The 20,682-nt window shown below is 39.3% G+C and overlaps 1 protein-coding gene across 2 annotated transcripts in view; it reads left to right on the forward strand.

Annotated features, from left to right (window-relative positions):
- Positions 1-20,682, forward strand: part of ADAMTS12 (ADAM metallopeptidase with thrombospondin type 1 motif 12) — a 315,991-nt gene that overhangs the window by 220,806 nt on the left and 74,503 nt on the right. For both annotated transcript variants that reach the window (XM_058564273.1, XM_058564274.1), the window contains exons 13-15: positions 3,379-3,512; positions 10,110-10,230; positions 19,650-19,894. In XM_058564273.1, coding sequence (XP_058420256.1) covers positions 3,379-3,512; positions 10,110-10,230; positions 19,650-19,894 — 500 coding nt within the window. The remainder of the gene's footprint in view (positions 1-3,378; positions 3,513-10,109; positions 10,231-19,649; positions 19,895-20,682) is intronic.

Here is a 20,682-nt window from a genome sequence, read left to right on the forward strand (position 1 = left end):
ATTTAAACAACTGCCCTATGTCAGACACCTCATTAGAGGTTTTCATGTGTTATCCTCTGACAATCTTCTCTGTGTAGACCAGAGACCAAAAAGGTCTTGGGCAAGATGTCAGAGTCAGGGCTGGGATTTGAATCCCTATGGCTCTAACTCCAAAGCTTGTGTGAAGAAGAGTCCCCCAGGCTGGGCTTATTTCTGCCTCTACTATGCCTTTGAGTCCTCACTGGCGTGTGTTAATGATTCCTCCTTTTTATACCGTCTGGCCAATAATAGCTGATCAGTGCACAAATGACCTGAGTGCCCTTGAGGACGCTGCAGTTTGGTTGAGGAGCATGTAAAATCCATAGTCTTGGAACGGTAGAGCTGAGAGGACCTCAGTAGTCATTGTACGAGCAGAACATCTTTGAACCTGGTCTGCAGTCACAGTAAAGGAAAGTCGTGGAACCACCTACTGACGTAGCAGGATCTAGAATTCTTTATGCTAAACTGACAAGATGGCAGTGGTTTAGAAAATAGTAAAACAAAGTATGACTTTAGTGCAGAACTGTTTAGAAATGGCATAATGGAATATGTAATCTGAAGAAGAGGATACATCAGGAAAGATTTTTGCATGTGGTGGGAAAGAGAATTGAGCCATAATTACGAAATACATGTCTTTTGACTGCTATGTGAGAAGACTGGAACGCAGAAGCACAGTGCGTTGGGGCAACCACAAGGACCTTTAGAATTCATGGAGTTCATGATAAGGAGGTGAAAACAGCAGCCATAACAACTGTCATTTGTAAGCACTTGCTATACCCCAGGCACTGTGCTGAGTGATTGACATTCAATCTCTGTCTTAATCCTCACAATTACCCTGCAAGGTAGGTATTATTGTCTCCATTTTTCAGATGAGGACATTGAGTCATAAGAACATTAAGTGACTTTCTCAAGGTAATATTAGACTTTCATGAGCTAAAACGTTTACATCTGCTCTCTAGGGAAGTAAATGACTCCAGAGGCTGGTGACTGTTACCATATTTAAGCCCCATGAGAGAATATTAAAATGGAGTCCAGTTAGTATTCTATCAAGTTTGCTCCTCAGATATGGTCCATGGATAAATGCATTGCCTAATAACGTGAGTGGTTACTTTAAAGATCACATGAAAGACGTTTGTTTTTTGTTAAAGAAAATTCTGTGCCAGTAGGTGAGGGGTTAGTAGAGTGGGCTCTAAGCTAAATTACCACTTTGAGCTCTACCACTCATACCATGAGATCTTGGGAAACTTAATCTCTCTATGCCTAAATTTTCTCATCTGTTAAATGGGGATAATAAAAGAACTAACATCATAGAGTGGTTGTGATTGTTAAAGTTAGATAAGATAACCACTGAAAAGCACAACAAGATCTGGGAAATAATGCTCGAGTAATATATTGGCTGTTATTTTAACAAACAAAATTCCTTTTAAATCACTGTATAAACAAGACGAGAAAAAGTCTCTGGATAATTTTATCCTTCAGGGAGTGAGTCAAACAGCACAAGCCCAGAGGGAGTAAAACTAAGGCAAACATTGGAACTTCACCGTTCTGGAATTCAGCACAATGCTTGCCCTTGGATGGGGGTTTACTTGCTATGAGGACCCATTTATACAACCCTGAGAGTGAGTGCCTACTTAAATTTTGCACCCTATGCACCTCTAGTCCCAGCCCTTCCTCCCAGAGTGAAACGGATAATTCCTTTAGAAAAGCTTCAGAATTATTCAGGGCTGCTTTCTCTTTTTGCTTTATGCGTCCAAATACAAAATCCCAAATCCCAGTTCTGAAGTTCAAATCAAAGTCTTATTTAAAAAGTGTTTCCCGTGCCTCCTTCCTGCTACTTGATTGCCCAATGTTTCATGAAATGATTCCCCGGACTCAGCACACCTGGGTGGATGTTCTCATCACTAGGAGAGCAGAATTGCTCCCAGGTGGCTCCTACTAAGTGCTTCTATTCCAGTTCAGGCAGTGACAGAGCTAATCATGCCACCAGTGACGAAGATTTACAACAATCCAAGTCATGACTTGTCCCCAGAATCTTCTGGCCCTTTGTCATTGGCACTGTGTGCAGTGATCTCTCCAGCTCATCTTGACTTTGTTCATTTTCTCAGACAGCTTATCCACTGCACCTTATACAAAATCAGTTGGTATTCTTTATTTGCTTTAGCTTTCTCCTTTAAGCTTTGAACAGATACTTTTACGTCAACTTTTTCTCAAGTTCGTCCAGAGTTTCGGTGTTTGGAGATTTTGCTCTTAGTTATATTTGTGTGTTTTACACTCTTATTTCCTTACCACATGGATCATTGTGTCCTCGAGCAGCCATACATAGAGTTGTGCACTCTGCCTTTGCGTTTATTGTCCATCCGCACTGAGGTGGGTCTGTGGCAAATGACGTCATGGCTGGTCTCATCAAACCCTCAGGTGGTCACACCACCAAGAAACTAACAGCCCTTCCCCCAGTAAACAGACCCAGAAGAGATCCCAAAAAGACTTTTCAGAAAAAGATACTCTCAGGTTTTTCACTTAAAGAAAACAACACACAACATTCAAAAGAAAATTACTGTTTGAATTCTTCTTATTACATGTATTATTTACTAAAATTTTTAAGACAATTTATGTCTTAAAAGTTATCTGTCTTTCTGGTTACTCTAAGTACCTATGTACAGGTATGTGTTTTATTAAGTAAATCTTTAGAACAATTCTGTGATGGAGATCACCCTATCTTCATTCACGAGGGAATAGAAAACTGAACCTTAGAATGGATTTGATGTAGGACCCAGCATGATGGGATGGGCCGTTATGATAAGCAGGTTGGCTTCAGCTTTGGCAAAAAAGCAGATTCTTTGTTTGTATGTGGTTGTAAATCTGTGTCCAAGGACTTCTTGGACTTGAGGAGGATAAGGAAGAGTATTTGTTGGGGGTGGCGTTGTGATAGTGGCGGTGGTGTTAGTAGAGAGCTGGTCCCATAGGAGGGGGCCACCTCTCCCCTGGAGGTCTACTTACTTTGCTGCACACAATGGGCAGGCATCATGCTTCACTGGTTGCTAGCACTTATTTTCTAGGTTAACCCCAGATGCTCAGTGCCTTATTTTTAGAAGCATGCAATTCAATGTTGGATCGAAAGGTCTCACCGTTTATAACAAAGGGCATAGAATTTTAAAGCAACCTCCCCAATTTAATTTGTTGTAAAACTGTTTAACTGAAAAAAGGAAAAAGCCTACATTTCAGCATGTGTCACAGAAAGATAAAAGACGGGAATCACCAGATTAAATGACACTTAGGGGGTCATACGTACAAAAGAATCCTGGGGGATGGATGCGGAGCTAAAAAGCTGACTTGCAAGCATTTGTCTCTTTTTCACTTCAGCGCATCCTTGTGAGCTCTACTGCCGACCCATAGATGGCCAGTTTTCCGAGAAAATGCTGGATGCTGTCATTGATGGTACCCCTTGCTTTGAAGGCGGCAACAGCAGAAATGTCTGTATTAATGGCATATGTAAGGTATTGGGTATGTTTCCTTAATCTACAACCTTATAAAATCGTGAATTTTATTAATTCAGGAAGTCAGATGTTCTAACCTTTTACTTTGGTGGCATTTGTATATGGTCTGGGTTTTGTATATAGTCTGTGAACAAGACTTCTCAGTGTTCATCAAAAAGTCCCAGTTTTGAACTGAATATTTTTTCCTCCTGCTGTTGTCTTTATTTCTTGATTTTTTGATGGGCTTTGTGATATTATTTTAGGCATGGAGCAGGGTCAAATTGAAGAAGAACCAAATAAAAGAAGGAATTATTAGGAAAAGGCAACCCAGATTATTTCAGTGGCTTAAATTATTTATTGGTTACCTGCCAAGAGAGTAGTTAAATTTGAGGAAAAACTAAAGTTAATGATAGTTTGTATGGTGTTTTTCACAAAGCATTTTTACGTTTAATTCTCCATTGATTACCAACATGACCTTAGGAGAGAGATGGTGTGATGGGTAGTTATAAACCAGGTCTTCTGATTTCTATTGAACTTTTCCACACTGACTCCATTAATTAATTCTGCCTTTATATAAATTACTTAGACCTGATTTAATGCTTTTATGTGTACAACCATTGAAGACATCCTTCCTCCAAGGAACTGATGAACAAGGTTTGTGATCCAACACCCGAGCATAAATCTCAGTTTAAAGAGAAGGTGTTTTAATCAATGAACACCTTCATTTAATCAATGAAAGAAAAACTGTATAGAAACTGTATAATTAACTGTTAGTAAACTGTTAGTAAAGCATAGTGGTTTAGCACTCTGGCTCTAGAATATGAACTCAATACCATTATTTACTAGCTGTATAATCCTGTACATCTTTCTAAGACTTAGTTTTCTTTCATAAAATTGGGATATTAATGTGTGTTTCTAGGTGGGGTTGTTAAAAAGATTAAATAAGGTCATATATGTTAAGCCCTTAAGAGAGCCCCTGGCACACATAAACTCTTAATAAATTTTCTTTGTTTTTGCAAATATTTATCGTAATTTCTTTTCCACTGGACCAAATTGCCCCAGTGAAAAGCTCCTGCCCATAAATGTTCAGCATCCTGGGAAGGTGCATGTATTACCTTGAAGTTGTCTATTGGTTTATTCCAGTAGTGACCACAGCACAGGAGGCAACGTGATGATTCCCAGGAATGAATGAGCTAACAGCAAATGCTAAATTTGGAAGAGGTCAGGCAAAATTCTCTTTCAGACTCACTAATTACCATTGTTGCTACAAAGAACCAAAAATAAGTAATATGTTTTAGGTTAAATCTATTCCCAAGAGTGGGAAAGGTTCATTTAGTTAATTCAGGCCAAAACAGCCCCATTACTGTCTAAAGCAGTGGTTCTCAGGCCTGGCTGCCTATTAACATCACCTGGAGAGCTTTTAAAAACTACTGATATCTGGGCTGTATCTCAAACCTATTAATTCAGAATCTCTGGGATTTGGGGTCTGGGCATCGATGTTTTTAAAACTCCCCAGGCGATTGCCATATGCAGCTAGGACTGAGAACTTTAGACACCAAGAAATGAATGGGATGCTAAAATTATCTTTTAGACCTAAATATCTTTGCATGTATAGAGACAGCATCTTTAGCTTGTGATGGAAAACACAAGTATTTTGAACAAAACATTAGGGATCTTGGGTGCCTCTCTTGAAACCAATTAAATCAGCTTCCCTATAGAATAAACCATATTCTCTCAGCATGCCTTCTTCTCTCTAGAAACTAGTTAAGGCCTTTTAGAAGATGTAATTGCCCACTTTCTGTCTATATCACACTGAGCTAAGATTTTAAGCTGAAAAATTATGTCGAATCAAATTTACCTTAATATCCTAAGTACAATTTATCTTCCAAAGATCCAAGTTGCAGTAATTTTCAGCTTTGTTAGTCTTCTTATTCACTTATTACAGTTTTTTCAAAGGGAAATGACCATGTATTGAAATAAAAAGAAAAAAATGTATACAGTCTTGTCTATTCCATCTTCTTTGTGGAGATGAAAATATGTTTGCTTATATTCATATAAATATTCATTATATTTGCTTATGTTCATATATTCAGCTATTTTGAAATTATGATATTTGCCAACATTTTGGCATATTAGATTTACAGATTCTATTGTCAGGAAAATTATCAAGCCCTGAGCAGAACTGAATTTGTGCTTGGAGGTAGCTGTCTGTGCCACTCCCCCAATTTTTTTTAACTTGGACTGAATTCCTAGGCTTGCTTTTCAAAGATATAAATTTAAACTGACTTTCCAGGAGCTCTTCCATTTTTAATTATAAGTATGACATGGAATAAGCTTTTAAATATATGAGCAGATATTCCCACCCCTCCCCCAATCTTTTCCAGCTCTGCAATCTTACCTCCTGTCTTAGGACAATCTGCTAACTTTCCAGATCCTTCACTCCTTTTTCCTGGTAACCAGTTCTTTGACTTTTAGTTCGTTCCCTCTTCCCTTTTCTCTCAGTCAGTGTAGCTTTGGTTTAATTTCCTTCCCAAGCAGCCTAGATGCCCTGATCTATCACATCCTCTGTCCTCTAGACTTCTCTTAGCCTTCCATCAACCTCTCACCCCAGGACCCTGGTTCTGGATCAACCCAACCACAACCCTTTTTTGATCTTATGATCAGCCTACTGTACACTTCTTAAAATAAAAATTCAACTTTGTGAATTTGTGCCCCTACAAAGTCAATGTCTTCAATTGATTTTGAAGCTGAGTCCTGAAGCTTACCTGACAATCTTCCTACCTGTCTTAAGTTAGCACCCTCTATCATTCCTCCCAGAAACTGTCCTGAACCTTCTTTGTTCTCTCTCAAGGCCGTTTTGGCCATCTCAGTGATATGCTGAACACCCCCAGATCAATTTCCCTAGGCCAGATCTCTCTCTAGAATGCCACATCCTTTCTTTTGGCCCTCAAAGCTAGGGTGAAGAAAACATTATTCCTGCTGTCCCAAATGACAATATCATTTACCTGTTCTTTTTGGCTAAGCATAGCTCTACCGTAACTATCTTCACATTTAACGTTTCATTGACTGGGAATGAATCTCATCTTAGAACCAGGCATTCTTCTAGTCTCTCCCTTTGCCAAGGGACTATAGAAAGAAATGATGACACTCCAGGTGGATTAGGTCATGGCACCAGTTGGTATTTTAGTTCTCAGTCACTTGATAATTTACAAAGTAAATCAATGTTAACTCATAAGCAAAAGATGAGAATTGGTAGGAATATATGTTATTTATACACTCATGTAGAGCTAAAGGCCTGGTGAAAGACTGGGACCTGATTTCTGTAAGTAATACTCAAGATAGTATGTCAAGAACTAAAGATATGCTTCTGCACAGGAAAGGAAATAGGCAACCTACAGTATGGGAGAAAATATTTGCAAACCATATTTATGATAATAGGTTAATATCCAAAATGTATAAGAAACTCCTATAACTCAATAGCAGAACAAATAACTCGATTAAAAAATGAGCAAAGGATTTGAATGGATATTTCTCCAAAAAAGACATACAAATGGCCAACAGATATATAAAAAGGTGTTCAACATCATTAAACATCAGAGAAATACAAATCAAACCCACACTGAGATATCACCTCACATCTGTTAGGATGGCTATTATCAAAAATACAAAAGTGTTGGCAAAGATATGGAGAAATTGGAACCCTTGTATCCTGTTGGTGGGAATGGACAATGGTACAGCTGCTATGGAAAACAGCATGAGAGTTCCTCAGAAAATTAGCAACAGAACTACCACATCACCCAGAAATCCCACTTCTGGGTACAAATCTGAAAGAATTGAAATCAGGATCTTGAAGAGATACCTGTATTCCCATGTTCATTGCAGCATTATTTACAATAGCCAAGATGTGGAAACAACCCAAATGGCCATCAACAGATGAATGGATAAAGCAAATGTGGTCTATACATACTGTGGAATATTATTCAGCTTTGAAAAGAAGGAAATCTTGCCATTTGTGACAACATAGATGAGCCTGGAGGACATTATGTTAAGTGAAACAAGCCAATCCCAGAAGGACAAATGCTACATAATTACACTTCTATGAGAATCTAAAATAGTCAAACTCATAGAAGCAGAGAATAGAATGGTGGTTGCCAAGGGCTGAGGGAAGGGAACAATGGAGAGTGCTGTTCAATGATGATAAAGTTTCAGTTATGCAGGATGAGTAAATCCTAGAGATCTGCGGTACAACACAGGGCCTGTGGTTAGCAATGCTGTTATTGTGCACTTAAAATTTTGTTAAGAGGGTAGATCTCATCTTAAGTGTTCTCAGCAAACACAATAAAGGAACACAAGGAAACTTTTTGGAGGTGATAGATATGTCTATTACCTTGATTGCGGTGATGGTTTCACTGGTGGTTTTTTTTTAAGTCCAAACTCATCAAACTGTATACATTAAATATGTGCAGTATTTTGTATATCAGCTATACCTCAATAAAGCTGCTTTTTAAAGAAAGAAATAACGATACGATGGGAAATTAAAGTGATTTTCTTTTTTTTCCAAAATGCTGCCTGGTGAGGTGGCTGTCTGGCATCCTAAGAGTCACATCAGAGGAGAGCCATGCTGGCGCCATTGTCCACATTTGGTGACAACAGCAGAGCCACCTCTAATTCTGCTGAAGGCAGAAAGGCAATATTATTCTGGGCCCTGTTGCCAGAAAACATTGCCTGGAAGAGGAGAGTGACGTTTGTTTATTTTCCCCTGAGAGCCATTATGTCTGATGTGCAACAATAAGGACTGGCTGACACCTTCACAGGCCTTCTGTTCTCTACTTCCTTCAGTGTGGACTGTTCTATGTGCAGCTGATAGGAGAAACGAATAGGGTGTAGTCTCCACAAGAACCCATTTAATACGCTGTGGGATAGCATATTGGGGAAGTGTGTGTCTCCTTCCCCACCCCCACCCCTGAGGGATGCAGGCAGATATTGCTAGAGAAGAAAGCTGGGCTCAAGGTATTTGTTTTTCTGGCTTTCTTTCCTTTATTCTTCACATTTTTTATCTATCCCCTTTTGACAGAGATTTTTAAAAACACTTTAAAATTAATATGCCTCAGAGTAAGTTTCCCTGGATCATTCCTAATCAGTGAAGGAATGAAGGTCACTGGGAATATGATTTGTAAAGGTCAGCTTATTAGAAGATGCTCAAGCTTGACACAAACATATCACTGGTGAAGGTTTGGCATTTTACTCATAACCACTGAAGACACACATCCAGACAATTTCTTTTCTTTCCATTGTGATTAACGTGATTAAGTTGTTGTTGTTGTTGGTTTAATCACTTAGCACTTTACTTTTTTTCCCAACTGGGTCAAGTAGCATAACTCTTTGGACTTAAAGGAAATTAGAGATGGTTGACCTGAGGAATGGAACTATTTTCTGTCAGTGCACATTAATTCTCTGTTTAGCTGGTGGAAGGTGTATGTAAAGACTCAAACTGTTCTTGCTTTCAGTAGATTTAAGGTGGCTTTAAAGTAAGAGTGGAAATTATCTTTGAGAGAGAAAAAAAATCCGCCTGGGAACAATTCTTCTTCCCAAACAAGAAAGAGAAATATGATTAATAAAATATGGTATCATTTTCCCTTTTCTTTTACCACTGAAATGTGATCGGGAGCATGGGCCATGGAAGAAAGCAAGCAACAGACAAGTTCAGTTGAAACTCATGTTTCATGACTTTCAATCTAAGGGTCGTGATTCTTTGGTATCTGATACTACAGAACACCCAAGTTTAATTGCTCTCCTTTCCCAGAATGGGAATTTTAGTATGGGAAAGCCTTGGTCGTATTGATGGACTGAGGGGAAGGAAGCATTGGAGAGGGAAAGATGATGATTCAGGAGGACCAATGGACAGAACACTGAGAAGGAGCAAGATTAGTCTTGGCTCAGAGAGAGAACAACCAGTTCTTCCTCTGCAGCTGGAGGGGAGGAGGTCAGGATGGCTGGGACATGGCTAAGTGTGAAGTTCAGTAGGGCCTGTGGTCATAGGAGGCTCCAAAGGGTCTGATGATGGCTCTGCAGGTCAGAGAGTTCATCCCTCATGGACTGGAGTAGTCTCAGCATTAAGCTAGCTTTTCTCTAGTGGCTGCTGGTTCACCTGCTGTCCTCAGACAGGAAGCAGAGAGAATAACCCCAGTGAGGAATGTAAAGGGATTGAACAACACAATTATTGGTGGAGTAATTACATCACCCCTGAGAAATCTCAGTAGAGAGGAGCAGGCGTGAGATTTGCACATCTGAAAGGGACTTGCTGCTCCACCAACTCCAATTCCAAGACCTTTTCATAATTAAATTTTTGGAACTGTGTTCAATTTTACCTCTGACTAAGGGGAAATTGGAGATCCACTCAGTGTATACTTCATTCTCCTAAGCAAGTATTTTCTTTACCCTCAATGGATGCTTTGGTTATTCCTCTGACTACCACCAGGAAAAGGAAACATTTGTTCTTGTATCTGCCCCCAGCCCCAATTTCATCACGAGCAAAGGGAGGACAGAGAAGTCAGAGGTCCAAGGCAGGTGTGGCGTCTCCTGCCTGTGTCATTCACCCTCAACCTCTTTTCCCCACAGATGGTCGGCTGTGACTATGAGATAGATTCCAATGCTACGGAGGATCGCTGTGGTGTGTGCCTTGGGGACGGCTCTGCCTGCCAGACTGTGAGGAAGATGTTTAAACAGAAAGAAGGATCTGGTAACAAATAAATAATTGAATTAGTAGGGGACTGAGAATGGAGGGCAAGATTGATTGCTATTTTTTAAGCAGATTGTGACTTTCAAAGAATTCAAAATGGAATATAGCCTTCACTACAAAGGAATAAGGGCTCCTTGGCAGTTTTAGGAGAGGCATTGATTGCTAAGCAATTACAGGAAGCATCAGATTGAACTGGATAGAGATCTAATTGGCTTGGTGGCTGCCCACGGGAACTGGTGAAAGAGTATGATCCCTGGGAGAGGATGCAGGGCTGAAGGCTAATGCCATAGGAATGGACCAAGAACTCGGGGAGAGAAGAGCTCAAAAGCTGGCTGAGAAGGATGCAGACACGAGGGCAGGTTCTGTGAGTGAGGGCAGAGAAGCCAGCAATGGGTTTAAAGGCAGAAGAATTGGAATGTACCTTCAGGACCAAAGGAGAGGTAAGGCAGAGTTGCTTCAGCTCACTTCTTTTCTCAATTTCTCCCTCTATGGGGGTCCCACCCAGTGATCCCTTATGGCTCTCCAGGTGGCTTCAGCCACCTAACATCCCACTTCTTAACCACACTCTACTATTCCTTTCCCATGATTACCTTTTACGAGGTTTCTTCTTCGTGCAGCTTTGGGCTACTGATAATCCTCCACCCTTACTCAAATAAACTGTGACCCCTGGAGATTTGTCTTCAGTTAAAACAGTTCTCATGGTCCCTTGGCACCGGCAATGATTTGTAGATGGAGGGGTCTTGAGAGGAGGCTAAGTTAAACCTGGAGATGACAAAGACGACTCAGAGTGTCTTAGTTTAGGAGATGATGAAGACAACTCAGAGTGTCTTAGTTTAGGCTCCCCCAGGAAATACACTGAGACAAGAAGTCAGGTACAAAGTTGATTTGGGGGTTAGGGGATTCTGGGAAACACCAATAGGGCATTGAGGAAATGAAATGGGGAAAGGAAGGCAGTCCAGAAAGGGTGTGTCATTAAGTCAGTTACCATTATATGGGTAGAACTTGTACATTGGGGTTTTCCCACCTGAGGGGTGAAGGAGTTGAGATAGTGTATACCAACTCCCACCAGTCATTGCTTGAGGCTGTTTTGGGGAGAGGAGGTCAGGTTGTTAATTCTCTGGATTCCAAAGAGCGCAGGTGCTGGGAGTAGGGACTCCAGTGTGCACTACTGACGTAGGGCCTGAGGGGTCATGCCCAGTACAGAAAGTGATAGGCCCTTTCAGATATAGTGGGACACTGTTTTCCCGGGTTCTGGCAAAGCAGTACCTCTGTTCTAAATATGCTTACCATCCAGGAGGAAGTTACTAAGTATGATCCTGAGAGCATCAGGTATGTTGATTAAATAACCTGTTGTTCCCTGGTACAGATAACAGTGGATAAGCTAACTTTGTTTAATTTCCATCCCTATTTTTTGATCTTTGACTATTAAATTTATAAGGTTAAACTATAAATGGAATGCTTGTCCTGCCCTTTAGAATTTTCTTTGGAGGATTATATTTCATGTCCTTGGTTGATAGCGTTATTATGCCTAAAACACGTCCTTTGCATTACTCATTAGGGATGTGAATGATAACCTAGTATGTGTGAAGCTTATGGTCATGCATCCTATGATAGCTAATGTTTATTCAGTCTTTACAAAAGTGTTATGTAAATATTTCCTGTTATTTAAATGTGACCTTATTTACTTGAATCATAAAAAGTCACACTTAAAATCCTGTTCCTACATTTACCCTCAGTTTTATTTTTCTGTGGCAGTCAATATCTTTAGCATCAGATATGCTTTGTTCCTAATATTATGGTAACTCCTTTGAAAAGCAGAGTTTTCATTCTCAAATCTGTACCACTTAATCTATTAAGCTCTTAGGAAATCAGTCTTTAGTTCTGGGTTCTTGTCTCTGCTTTAGTTTCTTGGGGTTAAAGAAAAAGGACCAGAAGCGTCTTGAGCCTCCCTCCCACCCCCACGCCTGCCTCAGAAATCTCAGTACCTCAGGCCACATGCCCATCACTGAGCATTTGGCATCCTTTATGTCTTTGTGTTTTCAGTTCTCTTTCTCCCATGTGCTACTGAGAGGGCTTCTGATGGCCCTTGGCACCCAGGGAGTGGTGTCAGCCTTAGACTGTTCATGCCCTGATAGGTTCCTCAAAGTCCTCTGGCACCCTCCCCCCCCAGCACAATGGGAATATCCAGTGAGTGCTCACTCTAGACTCTGCAGCACCTAGTTAGGTGGTCTGTGTTCCACATACCCACCAGGCATGCACCAGGTCCCACCTCTGCTTTGTATCTAATAAAACTAGATACACTGTAAAGACCCAGGCTTCCACCACCCCACCGTGTGAATGCGGCCAAGAAGTGATGCAAAAATTTGTGAAATGAAGTAGGTCAGTTAATGCAAAGGCCAAAATCAAAAGAGGGAACTTAACTTGCTCTCCTTGAAGACACCCAATATATAGTTGTTTTCTGTACTTATTTACATGCAATCTTGCATTGCTACCTTATTTCGCCTTGTTTGATTCTTTGTCTCTAATGTAATTATAAATGAGGGTTGATCTGTCTTTTAGACTTTGTCTTCACCCTGCCCAACTCCAAATCAGCAAACATAGTCTATATATGTAGTAGGTATTCAATAAGAACTCATTTTCTTCAGATTGATTCCATATTCCTTTGAAAATAAAGGGGATCAAATCCTTAACTGTTCTACAGTTATGCTGATGGAATATCCGTCAGATATTTTTTTCCCCTTGATGTCTGCCTATGGTTTAGCTGTAATGTTGTAAGTCTTTTGTAATATGAATATCGTTACAATATTGTAATTGTAATATTGTAAACCCAAAATTGTAATATTAGGTTTTGTTCACTTTCTGATTCTTCTCTGAGGTCAAGATTATGTTTTCCCGTTTCTGCCGATACTAGTGCAAGTGGCTCACATTTACTGGAGAAGATGGAAGAAAAGTGATTTGCTGAATGAAGATATTCATCATTCTTAATAGTTTGGAGATATTCTTACCAACCCTGAAAGCCTTCCCTTTAACGTAGAATAAATGTCTCAATAACTCTCCACCTCTACAACTTTTTAATATGATTTCTGTAAAGAAGACCTATGAGGATGAAACATTCAAGGGGATTTTTTTCATCTGTGTTCTACCAACCTCCTTTTTTCATTAAAAACACTATCTTAGGAGTTGGTTGACAGCCCCTGGCTGTAGGTATGTAGATTTTCCATCTAGCTGTGTGATATAGCATAGATTTCTTCCTCTCTTGGGAACTCAGTGTCCTCATTTCAGAGATAAAGAGGTTGGTAGCAATTCCCTTCCACCTAAGCATCCATTAACAGTGGATTGGGTAAATAAATAGGTTTATGTCATTTTTGCAGTTGTTGAAATGCTCAGAAAATATGGAAAGATATGTAAGCTATATTAAATTTAAAAAGCAATAATTAGAATACTTCATAGAGTATGATCCCACTTGTTTAAAAAATTATATGCATGTGTGCTGCTACATGCAAGGAAAGATTTTGGAAGAGAATCCAAGAAACTATTAACTGTAATTATCTTTGGGACATAAGACTGGGGTGGAGGGAAATGGAAACTTTTACTTTTCATTTTACACTCCTCTCTACTGTAGGCTTTTTGCCATGTGCAAAGGAGTCTGGTGGATATGTTGTCATGGTTCTTTTTAACTCCGAATCACCATAAATTTATCCTTTGACTTGGACTTCTCCCTAGGTATTCTTTTGCAAATATGTATTACTTTTGTTTATGGCTAAATCTGCCTCAATTTACATCTTCTGTCTATACACTGTTCAAAAGCAGCTCTTATATTCACTGAAAGCTTTTAAGTTTGATGTAGCTCCTCTTTCAATTTGCAGAATCTGCCCATGATAAATATTTCTAACTTTGGATTTTCTCTCTTAAGTGGAAAGTAAAAAAGCAAACTCTTGGGTTTTTTTCCATCTGGTTCTCATTGTTTTGTTTTGTTCTGTTCTTCGTTTGTTTTTGTTTTTTTTTTTCCTTTTTTTATTGAGGTAACATCAGTTTATAAATTATATAAATTTCAAATGTACGTCATTATATTTCAATATCTGTATGGATTACATGGGGTTTACCACCAAAAGTCTAGTTGCCATTTGACACTGTACAAATGTGCCCCTTTCCCCCTTTCCCCCTCTCCTCCCCTCTTCCCTTCTGGTAATGACCAAGCTCTTCTCTGTACCTAGTGTTTGTTTGTTTATCTTCCACATATGAGTGAAATCGTATAGTAATTATCTTTCTCTGTCTGACATTTCACTTAGCATAATACCCTCAAGGTCCTTCCATGTTGTTGAAAATGGCAAGATTTCATCTTTTTTATGGCTGAGTAGTATTCCATTGTGTATATATACCATGTCTTCTTTATCCTTTCATCTGTTGATGGGCATGTAGGTTGTTTCCAAGTCTTGGCTATTGTGAATAATGCTGCAATGAACATAGAGGTGCATATATATATATATATTTTAATTTTTTGTTTATTGCAGTAACATTGGTTTATGACATTGTAAAAATTTCAGGTGTACCTCATTGTACTTCTATTTCTGCATAGATTACATCATGTTCACCACCAAAATACTAATTACAACCCATCACCACACACACGTACCGAATTATCCCTTTCACCCTCCTCCCTCTCCCCTTCCCCTCTGGGAACCACCAATCCAATCTCTGTCCCTAGGTATTTGTTTATTGTTGTTATTATCTACTACTTAATGAAGGAAATCATACGGTATTTGACCTTCTCCCTCTGACTTATTTCACTTTGCATTATACCCTCAATGTCCATCCACGTTGTCACAAATGGCTGGATTTCATCGTTTCTTATGGCTGAGTAGTATTCCATTGTGTAGATATACCACAGCTTCTTTATCCATTCGTCCCTTGATGGGCACTTAGGTTGCTTTCAAGTCTTGGCTATTGTGAATAACGCTGCAATGAACACAGGAGTGCATGTACCTTTACAAATTGGTGTTTTCAAGTTCTTTGGATAAATACCCAGCAGTGGAATAGCTGGATCATATGGTAGTTCTATCTTTGATTTTTTGAGGAATCTCCATACTGTTTTCCATAGTGGCTGCACCAGTTTGCACTCCCACCAGCAGTGTATGAGTGTTCCCTTCTCTCCACATCCTCTCCAACACATGTTTCCCGTCTTGTTAATTATAGCCATTCTGATGGGCGTGAGGTGATACCTCATTGTAGTTTTGATTTGCATTTCCCTGATAGTTAGTGATTTTGAACATCTTTTCATGTGTCTGTTGGCCATCTGTATATCTTCTTTGGAGAAATGTCTGTTCAGGTCTTTTGCCCATTTTTTAATTGGGTTGGTAGTTTTTTTTGTTGTTGAGATGCATGAGTTCTTTATATATTTTGGAGATTAAGCCCTTATCAGAAGTATGGTTTGCAAATATCTTCTCCCAATTGTTAGGTTGTCTTTTCATTTTGTTGATGGTTTCCTTTGCTGTGCAGAAGCTTTTTAGTTTGATGTAGTCCCATTTGTTTATTTTTTCTATTGTTTCTCTTGCCCGGTCAGACGTGGTGTTTGAAAAGATGTTGCTAAGACCGATGTCGAAGAGCATACTGCCTATGTTTTCTTCTAGAAGTTTCACAGTTTCAGGTCTTACATTCAAGTCTTTAATCCATTTGGAGTTAATTTTTGTGTATGGTGTAAGGGAAGGGTCTACTTTCATTTTTTTGCATATGGCTATCCAGTTTTCCCAACACCTTTTGTTGAAGAGACTTTCTTTTCCCCATTGTATGTTCTTGGCTCCTTTGTCAAAAATTAGCTGTCCATAGATGTGTGGGTTTATTTCTGGGCTTTCAATTCTATTCCATTGATCTGTGTGTCTGTTTTTGTGCCAGTACCATGCTGTTTTGGTTACTATAGCTTTGTAGTATATTTTGAAATTAGGGAGTGTGATACCTCCAGCTTTGTTCTTTTTTCTCAGGATTCCTTTAGCTATTCGGGGTCTTTTGTTGTTCCATATAAATTTTAGGATTCTTTGTTCTATTTCTGTGAAAAGTGTTGTTGGAACTTTGATAGGGATTGCATTGAATCTATAGATGGCTTTAGGAAGTATGGACATCTTAACTATGTTAATTCTTCCAATCCAAGAGCACGGAATATCTTTCCATTTCTTTGCGTCTTCTTCAATTTCTTTCAGAAATGTTTTATAGTTTTTGGTGTACAGATCTTTCACCTCTTTGGTTAAGTTTATTCCTAGGTATTTTATTCTTTTTGTTGCAATTGTAAATGGGATGGTATTCTTAATTTCTCTTTCTGCTACTTCGTTGTTAGTGTACAGAAATGCAACTGATTTTTGTATGTTGATTTTGTATCCTGCAACTTTACCATATTCGTTTATTACTTCTAAAAGTTTTCTGGTGGATTCTTTAGGGTTTTCTATATATAAAATCATGTCATCTGCAAATAGTGACAGTTTCACTTCTTCCTTTCCAGTTTGGATCCCTTTTATTTCTTTCTCTTGCCTGATTGCTCTGGCTAGGACTTCCAGTACTATGTTAAATAGGAGTGGTGACAGTGGGCATCCTTGTCTGGTTCCTGTTCTTAGAGGGATGGCTTTCAGTTTTTCACCATTGAGGATGATATTAGCTGTGGGTTTCTCATATATGGTCTTTATTATGTTGAGGTACTTTCCTTCTATCCCCATTTTATTCAGAGTTTTTATCATAAATGGATGCTGTATCTTGTCAAATGCTTTCTCTGCATCTATTGAGATGATCATGTGATTTTTATTCTTCATTTTATTAATGTGGTGTATTACGTTGATTGATTTGCGAATGTTAAACCATCTCTGCATCCCTGGAATAAATCCCACTTGATCATGGTGTATAATCTTTTTAACATATTGTTGTATGCGATTTGCTAGTATTTTGTTGAGGATTTTTGCATTGATGTTCATCAGTGATATTGGCCTGTAATTTTCTTTTTTTTGTGTTGTCCTTGTCTGGTTTTGATATCAGGGTAATGTCAGCTTCGTAGAATGAGTTAGGGAGCTTCCCCCCCTCCTCAATTTTTTGGAAGAGTTTGAGAAGGATAGGTATTAAGTCTTCTTTGAATGTTTGGTAGAATTCAACAGGGAAGTGATCTGGTCCTGGACTTTTATTTTTGGGGAGGTTTGTGATTACTGTTTTGATCTCCTTACTGGTGATTGGTCTATTCAAATTCTCTACTTCTTCTTGATCCAGTTTTGGAAGGTTGTGTGATTCTAAGAATTTATCCATTTCTTCCAGATTGTCGAATTGGTTGGCATATAGCTTTTCATAGTATTCTCTTATAATCTTTTGTATTTCCGAGGTGTCTGTTGTAACCTCTCCTCTTTCATTTCTGATTTTACTTATTTGTGCCTTCTCTCTTTTTTTCTTGGTGAGTCTAGCTAAAAATTTGTCAATTTTGTTGACCTTTTCAAAGAACCAGCTCTTGGTTTTATTAATTTTTTCTATTGTTTTTTTGGTCTCTATTTCATTTATTTCTGCTCTGAATTTTATTATTTCCCTTCTTCTACTGATTTTTGGCTTGGTTTGTTCTTCTTTTTCCAGTTCCTTTAGGTGCATTGTTAGATTGTTTATTTGAGATTTTTCTTGTTTGTTGAGATAGGCCTGTATCGCTATAAACTTCCCTCTTAGAACTGCTTTTGCTGTATCCCATAAATTCTGGCATGTCGTATTTTTCTTCGTTTGTTTTTAAACAAGGGATAAGGTAGCTACCACAATATATAATGCCAGTTGATTTTCCTGCAAGAGTTCTGCTATGAGAAGGCATGTGACATCCTAAGTCAGAAAATTGCCGCAAGTAGCAGCATTCCAAAGGCATTTTTAAGAATTACATCAGCCTCAGTTACATATGATAAGTGTTTTTCCCGAGCTAGTTATAAATTAGTAGTTGTAATCATCTGTCTCAGGCAAGTGTGTGAGGGCCAAATGGAATTTAATCAAGTACTACAAGATCCACATTTTGGTTCCTCTGGATGGGAGCTGTCAGTTTGAAAAATGGGGTTGAGGTTCTGGCCTGTACCCAGCTTCAGAGCAAATAATTTCCACTGGCCTGGGTTTTAGCTTCCAGGACCCCATGCTACTTTAGTGTCTGAGGGAGAAGGAGCAGTCAGGGCACTTTCAGGTGACAGAGGTGAGAGTTTGCTTGTCAGGCCAAAAAAGCTAGTGTATATCCAGTGGAAAATGACCAGGATGATCAGAATCTTAAAACTGAGTTTTGTATGGAAAGGTTAAAGGAACAAAGAATGTTAAGCTTAGAAAAGGGCAAAATAATCAAATCTCAGACCTGGGAGGGACGTCAGACATCATCTCGTTCAAACCCCTTCATTGATGAACATCTTAAGAGCTCATTTGCAACAATGCAGAAACTAGAACTCAAGTGTTCTGACTCCCATGCCCCGGGACTCCTTTCACAATGCTATCCTCAACGTCCATGTTCTTTTCATTCTATCCCGTTTATGACGTGATGGTTCTTAAGAAGCATAAATAGGATGAATGCGTAAAGTGCTTAGCACAGAGTCTGGCAAAGAGAGGAGACCATTATGTGATAATTCCTTTCTCCCCAGTATGTTTCCTACCATAACAACCAGTAAACAAGGATAAGAATCGAACTGATAGTCTTTAGGTGGATGTCCTAGAATTAGTAGCTAGAACTGATCATTGTCTGTAAGTGGATGTCCTCTGTGCTTTTTCAAAAGATTGAATTAGCACACATGAGAGTAAAATATAAGTTCATATTTCAGTAAAACATAAGGAAAAAAACCCTTTCTGATGAATAAAATTGTACCGCAATATACAAAGCTGTGCTTGGAGCTGAGTTTCTCGTCACAAGCTGTATTCAAGAGCGCCAGGTGGCAATCAATCCAAGATTCCCTCCAGGATTCTCTTAATGAATTTAAGCTATGATTAAATTACTTCTAAATCTGTCTTTAACTTGCAGGCAATGAGGATGAGCAAAAGGATGTATCCTATACAATGTTTAGGAAGATTAATCTGACAGCAGCAACAAGCCAGGGAGGAGAAATGCTATTGAGAAGCTAGCTAGGGGCTATAAAATTTTAAACTATCAACATAAAATTACAGAAAACTAAATACTGGATCAACCGAAAAAGCTTCTGAGTCCAATCTGCATTTATGTCACCTCTCCTCACAAAACTGTTTACCTACTGAGTCACAAAACTCCTAAGAATTCTGCTCCTGTCCAAGCTCTTTAAAATTCCCCCTAATTAGTGCATCTACCAATCCCAGTGACCACCCAGGAGGAAGGCAAGGGCACTGAATGATGAGGATGCTGGAAAGAGGATGAATAATGGGTCAGAGACAGACTGTGTTCACCTAAGCTAGCATGCCTCTTTCATTATTGTATCGTCTCTCCTTAGGGTATGTTGACATCGGACTGATTCCAAAAGGAGCAAGAGACATACGGATAATGGAGGTTGAGGGAGCTGGAAACTTCCTGGCCATCAGGAGTGAAGACCCTGAAAAATATTACCTGAATGGAGGATTTATTATCCAGTGGAATGGGAACTACAAGCTAGCAGGGACCGTCTTTCAGTATGACAGGAAAGGAGACCTGGAGAAACTCATGGCCACAGGTCCCACCAATGAGTCAGTGTGGATCCAGGTAATGCAGAAGGGAAGGAACTGCTGACATGTACATTAGTTAGGATCTTTCTAATTTTCTTTTCCAAGGTATTTGCCGGGGACAATTATTAAGAATCCTTAAACCTTCTTTTAGCAAGGAACAGGGAGGGAAGCAAGATATTAGTTTGTGCCATTAATCCTTTATTGCCTAGATATTGCTGAAACCCCCGTAATGAAATGTCAGGGGCCCTAAAATCATCCATTGGGAGGTTTGAGTTCAGTTTCCAGTATGGTTGACACAGACTGTTTATTTGAGGGTGATTGTTCCTCAGATATAAAAGCATGCTATTAGTCTATGTCAGGGTGGTATGAATTTCCAGGTAGCTTTCCAGCAGTGATGATGAACTGACATGGGTCTTTGACATGTTATCATGTGGTTGTCCTTTGGCAAAAGACTTTGTGAAACTCTTGGAGGAGAGAGGGGTTAGGATGTAGGATGTGCTCCTCAAAAGCATGAGTGATTTGTGTTTCATGTTGGCAAAGAACTACAGAAAAGGAATGGAATAATTATACCAGTAGTGGCAAAGCAGGTTGGGGATGACAGATGGCCTAGGAGAGAGTCAGATTACCCATACTCAAAAGTTAGAGGGAGATCATTTCAGAGCCAGATCAGAGCACTCACAGAAGCTGGAGGTCAAGGCTTGACAGCTATGATCCATAGATGTCAGGAGACCTTACAGCTTTCCTGCCCACATGAGAAAGGATTATTATATGTGGGAACCCTCAATCCCCGTAGAGCAACCAATCCACCACCTCTAAGTTTAAGAT

The sequence above is a fragment of the Diceros bicornis genome, chromosome 20 (genome assembly GCF_020826845.1).
Source record: "Diceros bicornis minor isolate mBicDic1 chromosome 20, mDicBic1.mat.cur, whole genome shotgun sequence".
Classification (NCBI taxonomy): Eukaryota; Metazoa; Chordata; class Mammalia; order Perissodactyla; family Rhinocerotidae; genus Diceros; species Diceros bicornis.